General features: G+C 38.4%; 1 protein-coding gene across 1 annotated transcript; it reads left to right on the forward strand.

The window, feature by feature from the left end:
- Positions 1 to 4,138: 4,138 nt before the first annotated feature.
- Positions 4,139 to 14,401, forward strand: sash3 (SAM and SH3 domain containing 3). The gene is made up of 8 exons (XM_032527892.1): positions 4,139 to 4,379; positions 6,269 to 6,364; positions 7,815 to 7,949; positions 9,167 to 9,302; positions 9,982 to 10,139; positions 10,668 to 10,880; positions 10,974 to 11,118; positions 13,831 to 14,401. Exons 1-8 carry the CDS (start codon positions 4,323 to 4,325, stop codon positions 14,049 to 14,051), a joined length of 1,161 nt encoding a protein of 386 aa, XP_032383783.1. The 5' UTR covers positions 4,139 to 4,322; the 3' UTR covers positions 14,052 to 14,401.
- The last annotated feature ends 316 nt before the right edge of the window (positions 14,402 to 14,717 follow it).

Below are 14,717 nucleotides of genomic sequence, written 5' to 3' on the forward strand. Positions count from 1 at the left end.
AAGTTCCCTTGGCCTTTGGAATTAAAATAGCCCCACATCGTCACAACTTCACCATACCTAGAGATAGGCACGGTGTTATTTCAGTTAGTTTAATAGCTGGTTTGATTTTCATTGAGAGATGATCTTAGGGAAAAGTTCCCCATGCCAAGCTTATTTTAATTCCAAAGGCCAAGGGAACTTTATCAGGCTGCATAGTATCCTGGATCCATAAAATAACTGGCCTTTAAAAATGGAGGCTAACCGTCCTCTTAATACATCCATGAGGGTAACGGGAAAATTATTTGTCTAGTCATGGTTTACAGTTAAGCTAGCTAGAGCAATCGTTAGCCACAGAACATTAACCACAGACTTCTGATTGCCAGAGCCGGTTGCCAGGTAACCACCGGAAACTACACGAAGTTGCCTCCACAGCCGTTGAGGAAAATTTGGCCAAAAACATCCGTAGAACTAGTTATACCACAGTTTAGAAATACTCGAGTCGAAATCCTACATTCAAAATTGTACTTAAAGTAAGTAAGTAAGTAAGAAGACTCATTGTGCAGAATAACTTTAGCCCATTTTAAAACTATGTACATTATTGTTAGATTGGGGAAATCATTGATAGATCAATGTCTCAATCTAATGTTGCAGGTGGTAAATGTGGGGCTGATTTTCATTTTGTCTAGCTTAATCAATAATACAAACGTCATAATTTATTTCTTGATTATATTTTGTATTAGTCGGAATCCTTAAGTAGCTGTTGTATCAAATAAATGTAAAAAAAAAAAAATGCTATATTGCCATCCTAAATGTAGTGGAGTTGAAGTATAAAGTAGCATAAAATAAATACTAAAACAAAGTACAAGTACCTCGAAATTGTACTTACGTGAACAATTTTATACCACAAAATATGTTGGCCCCTGATAAAACCTTAAGTCTTCCCTTTAATAGCTGACATCAAATATTTTAAATGACTCTTCATAAATCTAACAATGTAAATAAAAGTCTTACATGACCACGTAAAATCTAATACTGATCCAGATGAAAAGAGGAAGGCTATTTGCACGGCATATTTTGCTGGAAAAATAACATAATTTGGTCTATTTTTAACAGATTGTTGTCAACAACAGTTATTTCATTCAACCATAAATAAGGCAGGCTACTGTCTGTGTGTTGATTACCTATCAATTACATGTCTAATTTCACAGTACAACACATTATGTTGGTGTTTACAAGTCATTTTTTGTTATATGAGAATTTATGTAAGCTGCTGTAACTTTGCTGCTGTAACCCTCACTTTCTAATGGGCATTATGACATCTAACCTCCTTGATGACCTCATTGTGAGCCACAGAATACAGTGCAACACCATCTGTTTCAAATATTTAGTTAGCCAGCTGCTAGGGGTAGCTTCATATCAAGTTGCCAAAAGTGTTGACATGTTTTTTTTAAATAATTCATATTTTGCAAACATTTAACAGAAAAATCATATGTAAGCTTTTATTTTAAAACAGCTGTGAACAGATCTTGGGGTTTTACTTCTTCTACATGTGAAGAGCTCATGCCGGCAGATAGCCGGTTGCCTGGCAAGTATTCTGTTAGCACATTCTGAAGGTGTGAATGTCAGAATCACGCCACACCCTGCATTCGCTTGCCATTGTCAAACATCACTAAAAGCACATGAAGAAATGTTTCAACACAGAAAGCCAGAAAGCTTTCAGAAAAGGCTGATGCGTTCTGGGATGCCATTTGTGGTAAAGAGGCCCTGGTAAAGAGAAACAAGTATGAGATCATTGTTTTCTGTGAACAATTCTGTCAGCATTTCCTTCATCATAACACATTTTCTAAGATGATTTAAAAAAAAAAAAGAACAAAGTATGTACATCCTATTGTTATTATTTCTGCCAGCCTTGCTGTCTGCAGCTAATCTCACGTACTACTGGACCCATCCACCTAATATTTTTTATGCACATGTATGATTGTATGCTCAAGGACCTCTTGTGGTTGCGGACTGGTGGCCAAGAATTTTTTTTTAAAAACGGCATTTCCTGTGTTTTGGTTTAACAACTAACCGTGTTGCTGCTACCTTTCACCTGAATGTGGCCGTGGTTGCTCATCGAAACTTAGGTAAAAAGTTGGTGTTTTTGTAGTTGGCTACACAAATTTGTTAGTGTGTAATTCGCGCAATTATCCATACAAAAATTATTTTTATAACTTTGTGTCAGGTCGGTCAAGAGATGCTTCGTGCCAAATTTCATTTGTGCATACGGTTGCACGGTCTAAGAGGAGTTAAACCATTTTTTGGATTGGTTGGTATTTGATAAATCATGATTTTTCACACATAAAAGTCTAGGCGGATATGGGTGTGTTCTCTATCAGGAGATTCAGTTGGATCCAGGTATCACGTGGATATTTGTGAATCTGCGATGTATGGTTTGGGAGTTATAGGGCCAAATGCGTTTTTCTGCTAAAATGCCACCTAGTGGTGGAAGTGGGTCAATGGTTTGCCTGAAGTCCTCCTCAGCATGAAAACTAGTATCATCAATCCTGGGTAATGAGGAGATAGTTCACACCCTGGCGGATGCATATAGCGGCTAAAATGAAACTGGTAACTCTATTCAATACCGTTGTTCCGATGAAGAAATTTAGACCGGACCTCATTGACAAAAACAGTCATTTTACCGCTGACATGTTATTGTGTGACTGAAAGATGCAGTATTTTTTGTTTTGTTTTTTGGGCATTTGCAGAACCGCTGAAGATGTGAAAGGGGAGAGAGAGAAGTAATGGCATGGAGCAAAGGGCCACATGTGGGAATTGAACCTCCAGCCGCTGAAACAAGGACTGAGCCTTTTCACATGTGGCACACTGAATTTATTTATATGAATATTTGTGTTCAGGCTGTGGAAACAAAGTTCCTTTAACGTTGGACAGTAAATAGTAAATAAATTGACCTTCTATCATATGATACATTTGTAAAAGATGATTAGTAGATTAAATTACATTATAAAAGTACATTATTATATACATTAGGTCCACACTAACAAACTACAACACCAAATTCTGCTTACACATGATTGCATGTTACAATAATATTATACTGTAATGTATCTAACATTCTAATGAAATGGGGTCATTCTTTATGATGAGTACTTTTGCCTTTTAAAACTTTTGATAATACTTATTTGTGTCTGAATACCTCTTACACCACTACCTCTAAGGTTTCAGGTAACCTCAGGTGGAATCAAAATCTACTGCTTGTTGTTTTCATCCTTTTAAGATCCGCAGACAGATCAGTTTGTTGCGTGTCGTGTGATAGGAAACCAACACAGGGCATGCTCTTATCATGTGGTTTGCTACCCCACCAAAATAACAAGCTAAACTTGACTTACTTTTTACTTCCCTCTTTTTACTGCATGTGCCTGGCCTTTTGCAACTCATTTGTCTCATACACAACATTTTGTATAAATATCCTGTTGGATGAGCTGGACTGTCTGATCACCAGCTAGTGTTGTTGTCCTGAGCGCCTGTAGCTGCGGCAGCCGCCTCTGCCCCAGCTGCAAAGCCGTTACTGAGTTTCTAAATATGTCATCTTTAGATTTCTTTCACTTCCACACTTCAGGTGCAATTACAAATATGTGCTCATTAGAGAGCGATGGCTAAACAAGCTGAAAAATGAAATAAAAACATTGCCACAGAGCTGGTTGGCAACTCAAGAGCTGATGTGTTGCAAAGTAGAGATCATTCCTTACTTTTTATTAACTAACTGATGTCTGTGGGAGTAGAAATGTTGTAATACAGTGACACTGCAGCAAGAGATGACATGCTTTTAAAATACCTGCTCCTTATTGATGATCGTTTAGAAAGCTTTTTATCTGACTGAATATATGAGTATAAACATGAGTAACCCTCTGTCAATTGTTTTATCACAACATTAAAAAATGGCCTGTATTACGTAAGATTCACAGAAAAAAGACTTTCTTTTAACCTTTTTCAGCATGTCTGTGACAATTTCATAAACGGTTTCATGTGTGTCAGTTCAGTTTGCCATAGAGAGTTTTTAGCACGCATGGCTGAGAATACATGCAACAAACCCACGAGCCTGTGTGTAAACCAGAGGACCAAAAACAGGGTTTGCCTCTACAGTTTCTGTGTGGCCACGTGACTTCCTCTCAGCTTCTGCACTTTGTTTGGCTGCAGTGGAGTGCAGCTCTACTTTTTTTTTTGACTCACAACTTTGGCAGTGACAGCAGCACGGTGACAGAAACCCTCACTGACTAAGACCGGTGCATCGCTCCCACAGCCTTTTGTCCACGGAGATCTCTCAAGGACCACTGACGAAGAAGATGTTGAGGCGAAGGCCTTCCAATGCCTCGGAGAAGGAGCAGGTGCAGAAGAAGAAGGTGAGTTTTTGGTTATTAATATTTTGTTTTTGAAGGTTTAAAGTTAAGGTGCTCAACTTGAGCTTTCATAAATTGTAAAAAGGTCTTCATCACATCCTTTTAAACACAATGTTTGGATTACAACATCTCGTACAATTGACTTTGTGTACGCCGTCGTCTCAACACAGGATGTCTGCTAAAGTTAGTGCAAACCTTTGTGGTGAAGCTGAACAAACCCACAAACACACACAGCTTAAAGCTCAGTACTATCTTGTATTTTTTTTGTGTAACTGCTCTTTGGCCTCAACAAAGTTCCTCTATTCTGGTGAATCATTGCTACATATGTAGTTTGAGTCATAGCAGGCTTCATGGCTTCTGGTGCCTTTGTCTCCAGCAGCCACCGTAAGAGCAAGCCTCCTACGCTCGACACCAGCGCCCTTTTTTTCCATCATCATCTCCCCTCCTGTGGTCCAATTCACACCTTGTCATTGCACAACTCATGTCTTTGTTCTCTGTAATTATCTCCTGACACACAATTGTCACAGATGGTAATCGAGGCTGGAGAGCATCTTTGCGATTACAGCCGTACTAGAAGATTGATTTATCTGAAACCTTTGTGGCTTTTTGGGGAGGAGAACTGTGGCATGAAAAACAGAAATTTACCAGCAACACTCGTAATGGTCTCATAAGGTAACTTGTTCCCTTGGCTGCACTGGTGGTTAAGGTCTGCAGGTCAGACTCAGACAGTGACCATCGGCCGCCAGCACTGACTAGATGCCTGCCTCGATTGGCTGCCAGCACATGCTCAAGCTTTGCCCGTTTCCTGTGGTTTTGACAAAGATTTGAGAAGGAGGAGCTGCGATAACATCATGCACAGCGATGTGTGGTTATGTGGAAAATTAAACAAAGAGTTTCCACTAGAGCTGGAGGAAACTTAAATGTGAACACAATGCAAAAGAGTAAAACCATTGGCCTTTTTGGTTCACAATAAGTCTTAAGCGTATGCAAGTGCCATGCAGACCTGAGCTGTAAGGATCATTCCATTTATTGATTAGCTGATGACCAATAATCAGCATCTATTCACTGTTGATTAATCAGTCAAATCAATCATTAATACTCAATATCCCCCAGTTCCACCTCCTCAAATATGAAGATGAAGTTTTGTAAAGTTATAAATTGAATTATTTGGAGAAAATGAGAAAATTTAAGCTTTAATCTTAGGTATCAGGAAAGTGTGAGGGGCAGTATTTGCTAATTTAATGACCAAACGATTAATCAAAGAAAAAGAAAAAAAATCAGACTTATAGGACTTTGAATTCGTAAAAAAGATAATTGTGCAGTTAGTCCATTCCCATGTAGACACATGCATCTTCATACCGACATTATCTTGTTCAATAATACATTTGAGTTTACACATTACTTCAGCATTTTTATGTTCCTGTTATGTATCTTTGGTAAGTTTAAAAGTCAGTATTTTGGATACAAACTAGTTATTACAAGGACTCATGATCCACCACACATTATTTTTGTGTTTCCTGTTAAACTGCTCATAAACTACATTTATCAAATGTTTAGGAGCGGCTACAGTACAGTCTGCAACGTGACCCAGATTCATGACTTTATCTTTGATAGCTGTTAGGAGCGACATGGACAGTTTTTCTTTCTGAGAAAACCCCTCTGCAGATTCATTCTGTTCACACATTTGAAGAGATAACATGTGGTGTGTGCACAACTGTGCGATGAGCGTTATCAGTGTTTCAGTGCATTACAGTGAAAATCACCAAACAACGGACGTTTTTTCTGGAAATGCCTTTTTTGTTTTCACAGTTTGCACAGTTTGCATGCTGGCCCTTTGTTCTGGGCTTTTCTCATTCTGATCTAAAGTAAATTAAATTCTTTGTGTGTTCCAGCTGACTTTACAGAGGTCCAGCAGCTTCAAGGATTTTATGAAGCACAAACCCACTTCTCCTGTTGTATCAGAGAAGGAGTTTAACTTGGAGGAGAATGTAAGTTCTCTCAAACATACACATAAAACACACAAACACATTATGAGACAAATGACTCTTGAAAAGTAGAAGTAGATATATTCTGAACTCTTTTTGTTAAGTTCCTAAACGACTGATAACTTCTCACTTTGTTCCTCATTCATCCTGCTGTGACCATTTCATCCAGAACCTGAATGATATATCCAGAAGAGAAAAAATGACAAATTGATATCAGTTACAGAAGTGCACAGTTTGTGCTTCCTGATACAACACACTGCTGCACATGTGGGCAAATGTTTTAACACTTTAAAATTCACAGAAGTTTACTTAACTTCCCAGTTACATTCTGAGTGGAAGTTAGAGGACGTAGAGCAGAAGAAGAGAGGAAGTAAGAACGAGAAGCATTGCACAGAGCCCAGATGACAGCAGCATGTAGACAGGATGTCCGCTACGCTCTCAAGCAGAGAGCCTCTGTGTCACACAGACAGTTGCAGAGGCAGCCAGCATTTAACCAGGAGGTTGTCCCACAGATAATTTAGGCAATGTATTCAACATTACATTTATCATCATTTCTATTTCTATATTTAACAATAACGTCCCTCTTTATTTCTGTGGTGGCTGTGTGTTTGTCAGTGTGGGTATTCAGTTAGCGTAACAGTTAACTCTCTTCACTTTAGTGCTTAATTAAGAGTTTATATAATTTAATTTTGAGAGAGAAAGTCATGATCAGAGCCTACAAAGTGCATGAAAACCATGACAATTTTAAGTTTGACATATGAATTTGGGTGCAGAGTTAAAATCTCACAAGAAAACAGCTCTCTGTTACAGTTTGCTATTATGGACATTCACTATCATAAAACAAGCCACTACCTGTTAGTTTGTAGAAGCCACAGAATGATGTTTAAAAAGTCTAACACTGTCATTCTGAAGTAATGCTCTGTTTTCTCTAAATCTAACAGCATGTCTGCTTTAATTTCCTTTGCAAATTAGAGAGGACTCAACCTCTGTGTCCTCACAAAATGCAAAATGTGACATAGTACATTAGTTGCAACTAACTGCCTCCATAAAAATACTGAAAACATCATTAGCTTTCATTACTGAGCCCACGGTGTTGGGCTGTGGACAGAGTTATGTTTGAAACTGTTTTCAAGCACCTGGCCACAATAGTGCATATGTGTGCATGCGTGTGTGTATGTGTGTGACTTTGTGGGTATGAGCAGCATGTGTGTATGCAAACCCCATTGCCACAAAATCTGTAGGTTTTCTAGTTCATGAGAAGTAGATACAGTACATGACAGCGATTCCACTGTGAACCACTGTGAGAGTGAATTTAAATGGCCTAGTTTATGAAATCTTTTTAATTCCCTCAGACTTTACTTTACCATTTAAATAAACTTGAACCTCATATCCTCTCCTCTCCTACACCTGTCAACAAATCAAAATGTTTTTTTTTTTTAAACTCTCATCTCAGGTGGCAGAGGATGTAACAGAAGAGGAAGCAGTTAAAAGTGGCAGCAAACTGGGAAAGAAATGGCGCAATGTCATCTCACGTACCATGACACGCAAAACATCCAAGATGGTGCAGAAGGCTCTGGCTGAAGAGGGGGTAAACCTTATTTACAGTTACACTTAAGTTACAGTTACATGATCAAAGTATTTAAACAGCAACAAATATATTTTCAAACTTTTCAACAGCATCTATGCTAATAGACATCTATGCTATGCTAATAATAATGGAACTATAAAGGACTGATTCAAAAACACACTTGTTTATAGAGCTGTTGTTGTTACAAAGAGATTGAGAATGTCTCCATCTAGTGGACACATGTATGTACTGTGGTTTTCAAAAGAAAAGCAGAATGTTAAATTTTTTAGTGGTGGAAATTAACTAAATACATTTACTCAGGTGCTGTACTTAAGTAAATGCAAGTGTCTGAAATTTGAGTATTTCAATTTCATGCCACTTTACACTTCTACTGCACCATAATTCAGAGGGAATTATTGTACTAATTTGTCTCCCCTAAGTTTATCTGACAGCTATATTTTTCACACAAAACACATGATCCACAACAGTCAAATGTTAGGCACACATTAATGCATCAGCAACATCTAATAATATATAGTAGTATAGGTCTTTAGATAGCTCTCTTTTTTTACAACATTGCATTGCTACATTTACTTCAGTAAGAACTTGAACACTGGCTCAAAGTCTGACCGTAGTTTGGTACACATCACTTTCAGTTCAGCACTCTAAATTCCCAAAACTGCCAATGATGGGTCAGTATATGGTTGTTGTGTTTTCAAGAGAACACACCAGAGTTTATGTATGAAGCTTTCAATTGTTAAAATGTGGCCTTCTGTTGTGTATTTAAAAGTCAGAGTTCTGTAGAATTTAAGCAAAACTTACTTTTCTTTAAAGATACTGGTAAATTAAGAAAGCTGACAAAATGTTGTAAAACGTTATCTAAGTATAGCTAAATACATCAATAAATAATATTGATAGTCAAGTAATTCAAATTGAATGTAAAACAAAATGTAAGCTTTAAGTGTGATCTTTTAAGTTTTGTTTTTTGACCAATTAATTTGGTAAAAGAAATTAAAAGGTCATTTATTTTACTCTTCGATATATCTTTTACTAGCTTAGGGTATTTTTGAACTCATTACTTTTTTTTACCCTTTGGTTATATTTTTGATTTGTCTGATAACCTTTAACTACATTTTGTCAGTTTTAGGGCCAAAAATGAGCTTTATCTTATTAATTAATAATTGAGTGGGCTGAAGGTGAATTGACCTCTGACCTTCACCTTCCCGTGATGTCTCCAGGCTGAGAGTGGTGAGGAGCTGTCTCCAGTCTCTTCTGATTGGCGTCCAGATCTGTGTGCAGGACAGAGGACATCTGTGTGCTCCACAGGGTCAGAGGACACGGCACCCAGCCTCATCAGCCGCCAGCTCTCAGGCAGTAAGTGTACATCTGTATCCCTGGGAACCAGATGTTTTCAAACGGCAAAAGTTAAAGAGGAAGTCATAACTAAATTAAAATCAAACACATTGATATGATGCACGTGTATTTAGATTCAATGTGACTAAGACTTCCTGATGATATCATTATCTCCGAAGTCTGTTATTAAATAAACGTCCATAAATCGGCTTAGGAATCATAGGAAAAAAGGTGCTTCTTAACGCCAGAACTGGCCTGATTAAAGCCCCATTTAAGTTTTACTTAGTTTCAATGTTATCCAGTAATAATTGCCTGTTGATTCATTGGTAATTGCAAACAGTAACTTCTAAAGGCTAATTCATCCTACTGGCACCAATTTGCCAAAACATGTAAACAAATATAGCCTTAAAAAAACAGGACTTAAGTTGTTGCCCAGAGCTACTACTTGTTTCCTTCCCCCAAAAAAACATTATGGGAACTGTAATTCCAAAACGCATTGTTATCCTCAAATAGTACTGAGACAAAGAAAAAATAAGAGTGACAAAAATCCATTAATGTTGACAGTGCAATTATATTTCTGGCATAAGTAAGGCTCAGCATGTCCCATCAGCATTGTTCTCAAACATGCTACATTCTCTATAATTGCAGTATCTGAAGGCTCAGGATGAATGGGACTCTGCTTGTTATCTGTTCACCTCAGGTAGCGACAGACAGAGCCTGGACAGTGGATACTGCCAGAGGGACAGCATGAGGCTGGAGGAGAACGGCGTCTCTTACAACGGACCTTTCTGTGGTCGAGCTCTGGTCCACACTGACTTCACTCCCAGCCCCTACGACGTGGAGTCGCTCAAACTCCAAGTGAGTCTCCGGGGGGAAGTGTTCCTCGCTGTCTCTGATTTGGCCCTCGGCCTCTTCTGCTGTCTCGACAAGTCGTCGTCCAGGGAGCTTGTTAACCGAGTGAAACAAGACGGGGCGTTTTGATTAGTATTCTTCAAGCAGTTTGAACTACACAACCCGTTACTCACTATCTGTTTGACAAAATAAGATTAGAATTACAGTAGTAATTGTGTCACTGCATTGCAAATCATACAAGAGTACACAGCATGAAAGGTATGTTAAAAGCTATAGAATTGTCTAGTGTTTATTCAGTTTTCCTTTTTCTATTCTTATACGTTTTTGCGCAAGTGTAACTTATTTTGAGTAATTGGAGAGATGTTGGTTCATCAAGAAGTCAACTCAGAAGAGTGTGGGCATAGAAAGAGTGACATTTATAGTGATTTAATAAACTACCAAACGATGCATTCTTTCATATGTGTTCTTTATCTTCTCTTTGATAACATCATCATCATGACTAAGGCTGGCGTTCATGCGTCTTCTCTCTTACAGAAAGGAGACATCATCTACATCATTGAGAAGCCTCCTGTGGGGACCTGGACAGGAAAGCTCAATAACAAAATGGGCTCCTTTAAGTTCATCTACGTCAACCTGCTGCCCGATGAGAGCCCCCCAGCCAGAAGGAGACGCTGCAACAGAAAGAACCGCAAATCAAAATCCAAACCCAAAACCCTGGAGGAGGTTCTGGACACCATCGGTCTTACTGTAAGATTCCTTCTGATAACAATAAACTGCTGAAGGACTACATTATAATCATAAATATCCATCTAAATGTTTGTCAATGTTATTGTGTTTCAGGAGCTGAGTTCCTTGCTTTCCATGCACGGTTTTCAGAGCCTGGAGGACTTTGCAGGACTAAAGGAGTCTCACCTCAACGAGCTGAACATTACAGACCCAGACAAGCGCTCTAAAATCCTGAATGCCTCCGAACTGCTGAGAGACTGTAGGTGCACATCCTGTAAAGCTGCAATAATCTTTCATAATGATGCTGAAGTCAATTGTTTTAGCCGGTATTCTTCTTCTTCTTCTTCTTCTTCTTCTTCTTCTTCTTCTTCTTCTTGCTAAGAAATCCATGTTCCCATGCACAAACTCACCAAACATTATGTGCCAAACTAAATCAGTCCAATTTGTATGCTAATAGTCCTTATGGTGAAGCTACAGCAGCCATCTTAAATCATAAAATAAAAATTCATAACAAATTATCCATATTTGCTACAATGTCACAACTTACGTTACGTAAGTAGTTGCTGATCTCAGGGTGACATCATCCGGGTGATGACCCCTCCCTGAGATCAGCAACTACTTACGGCGTTGAGCCAGATTAAAATACACATATCTAATCAGTCATTGTGCTGTGGACAACTGCCCTACATGTTTTAAATGTGTCCACATTAATACACTTGATTCAGATTTATAATCAGTCCAGTTCCAGTTTAGGAAAGCCATGTTAGGCTGACTCAATAAAATATAGCCCCAATAGCTAAAGGTGTCATCATCTAGGCAATAGCTCGCTGAGATCAGCACTTGCTTGCAGACCCAAAAGTTGTGAGTTCATATCATTTTATACTTAATCAGTCATTGCGCTTTGATACACATTCCCTGCATATTTTAGATATTTCTGAGCAACAACACACCTGTCTAAAATGATCAGCTTATTAGTTTGTGTCCTAGGTCAACATGTCAATGTAAACTAGGATTATGCTTTGGAGATGGAAAACATAGGTTTGTTAGAGGAGCTGTAGCTCAACAAGGTTGATCCTGGTTTTCAGAGAGGTTAGTAGTTCAAATCCCCAAATCCAAAATGATCCCAACCCCCTCACTCCTCTCTAATAACTGTCTTTATTCATTCCTCTCTCACCACTGGAATTGTTCTCTCATCCTTCAAATCAGCCGCAACAACCCCCATACTTAAGAAACCCGGTGCAGACCCCAACATCTTCAACAACTTCCGTCCCATTTCTAACTTACCCTTTTTATCCAAAATTCTCGAAAAAAAAACGTTTCATCTTAGGTCCACGCACACCTGTTTGACATTAACCTTTATGAACAATTCCAATCCGGTTTCCGCCTTTCCCACAGCACTGAAACTGCACTGGTTAAAATCACTATTGATTTTCTGATGGTGTCTGACTCCATACTACTAATTTTAATTAAAATGATGACTTAATTGAAATTAATTTCCATTGCTACGCGGATGACACCCAGCTCTACCTGTCCAACAAACCTACATCCTCCCTTCCACCCACCTCACTTTCTGACTGCTTAGCAGAAATCAAATACTGGTTTTCCAGTATTTTTTTTTAAATTCAACAGTGAAAAAACTAGGTTATCATCATTTGCACCCAATCCACTCAAAAATGGACAGTTTCTCTCTCACTATTGACCAACGCCTTGGTTTCCCTCTCTTCACAGGTCAAGAGTCTGGGTGTCATCCTCGATAGCACGCTATCATTTCAAACACACGTAAACAATGTCACTCGGTTTGCATATTTCCATTTTCGCAGCATTAACCGCCTCCGTCCATCTGCCACATCTGATAGCACAGCCATTCTCGTTCATAACCTGGTTACATCACACATTGATTACTGTATTTCCCTTCTCCATGATCTTCCCTGCAAATACACATTCAAACTTCAACTGGTTCAGAATTCTGCTGCTCGCATCATCACCAGAACACCTTCTGTTAATCATATCACTCCCATTCTTCAGCAGCTTCATTGGCTCCTGGTTAAACACTGCACTGATTATAAGATCATAAGATCCTGCGAATAGCTACGAATATCCGCAACACTAACTTTCTTTCCAGTTTCAAAACTCACCTAAAACACACATTTTTAAACTGGCTTTTTCTCTTTGATCACTGTCTATATGTTCACATCAACTGCTGGTCTGATTTTTTGCTTTGTAAATTTGCCTTGTGCCTTTTTATGAACGATTGTTATATTGTTTTCAACTTAACATTGTTTTTTCTTGTAAGGTGACCTTAAGTGATTTGAAAGGTGCCTATAAATAATAATAATTATTATTATTAGTGTTGCAGAGCAGCTATTATTTTGAGCTGAAGCTGATTCATAATAGGAAAGTGCATCACATTTTCTAAAGATGGACAATTCTGAAATATTCAATAACTCTGTATCACTGCATTGCTGAATTTTAAAAGTCAACTTTTTTGTGGGTTTGGTTTTACAGAGAAGTCAAAAAACACTGAAGCAGTCATAAACAATCCAACCTGTTAAGCTAAATTTTGTAGCCACCATCACATGAACCAGGCTGGAACCAGGAACACAAAACTAAGATCTGAGAGTAGGGTTAACCCCTAAACAACAGAAAACTAGTTCTGATGAATATACTCTATTTATTGAAAATACAATGGGTGCATGTGAAAATCCTACTTAGATGGAAATCTACTTTAATCTATGCAACACAAAAATAACCATTCCCAGTGTCCCTTATACAAGAAATTACTCAGGAATTAAACACATAATACAAAAACGAAATACAAAACAGAGTAAGAGCGTATTTAGGGGATTGGTGCTTTTGTGTTTGTTCACAGCACACACAACGCCTGTCTTGCTAAACATAATTTAAAGACCTCTCAGAGTCCAGCATAGATTGTTTTTCAGTATTATAACGGGATTAACTTTGCCCCATGTAGCTGAAGACGAGTCCGAGCCAGAAGAGGAGGACAAGGAGCCGAGGGACTCTGGCTGTTTTGAGAGCTCAGAGAACCTGGAGAGCGGACGTGAGGAGCCCAAGACCGACAAGAAACTCCAGGATGAAGCAGAGGAACGTGAGCAGCAAGAGGAGAAGCAGACAGAGCAGCTGGACGCTCTGCAGGAGCAGCTGCAGGACCTGACGGTGGATGAAGGATCTTGAGAAGTGATGGAAAAAACTGTTATTCCTGGTTCTCGGGGACTCTTATAAGAGAGTGGGTTGGTGATGGGAACAATGTAATGTTCAATTACTGTATGAACACGATGGTCTCCGTTTCCCACAGTTTGCGTGTGCTGTTGAGCAAGCAGCACAGTTTCTCTTTGTCTGCTGAGTACGCTGTCTAAATGCCCGTCATGTTGTTGATTCCTCCTGAGGATGTCATGTAAGGCACCATTGAAGCATTTAAAGGTGCTATTTCTCTTTGTTATGATCCTGTTTAAAATGTTTTCATGTTGTGCAGTCTCCTACAAATATGAATGTAAAATATTTTCAAAACAGTCTCCATGTAACTTGAATTTAATTGTAACATTAAGTAGTTTACCTTTACTTGTGTGTCTTCACTGATTTCTGTTACACGTCATGAGGAGGTTGTTGACAGTTGCTGTAAATAAAATTTGAATAAAACAAAATTCACTGAGATGTTGTTAAAATAGTATTAATTATTACTCTCATTTTTATTGTGCAGTTTTAAATGTTTTATCTGAAGCAAATCAATGAAAGTTATCAACTAATTGAATTGATGATTATTGTAAATCTATAATCTATGTGATTCCTGGATAATTAATAGTAAGGCAAGGCAAGGCAGCTTTATTTGTATAGCACATTTCA

Source organism: Etheostoma spectabile, chromosome 10 (assembly GCF_008692095.1).
Source record: "Etheostoma spectabile isolate EspeVRDwgs_2016 chromosome 10, UIUC_Espe_1.0, whole genome shotgun sequence".
NCBI classification, from domain to species: domain Eukaryota; kingdom Metazoa; phylum Chordata; class Actinopteri; order Perciformes; family Percidae; genus Etheostoma; species Etheostoma spectabile.

What these genes read in the sequence shown, in the direction of transcription:
- sash3 (XM_032527892.1), top strand. Translation starts at nt 4,323, where the DNA reads ATGTTGAGGCGAAGGCCTTCCAATGCCTCGGAGAAGGAGCAGGTGCAG. An exon ending in CAGCCGCCAGCTCTCAGGCA is followed by an intron (nt 9,303 to 9,981) that starts GTAAGTGTACAT and finishes TGTTCACCTCAG; the next exon opens with GTAGCGACAGACAGAGCCTG. An exon ending in TGGAGTCGCTCAAACTCCAA is followed by an intron (nt 10,140 to 10,667) that starts GTGAGTCTCCGG and finishes TCTCTCTTACAG; the next exon opens with AAAGGAGACATCATCTACAT.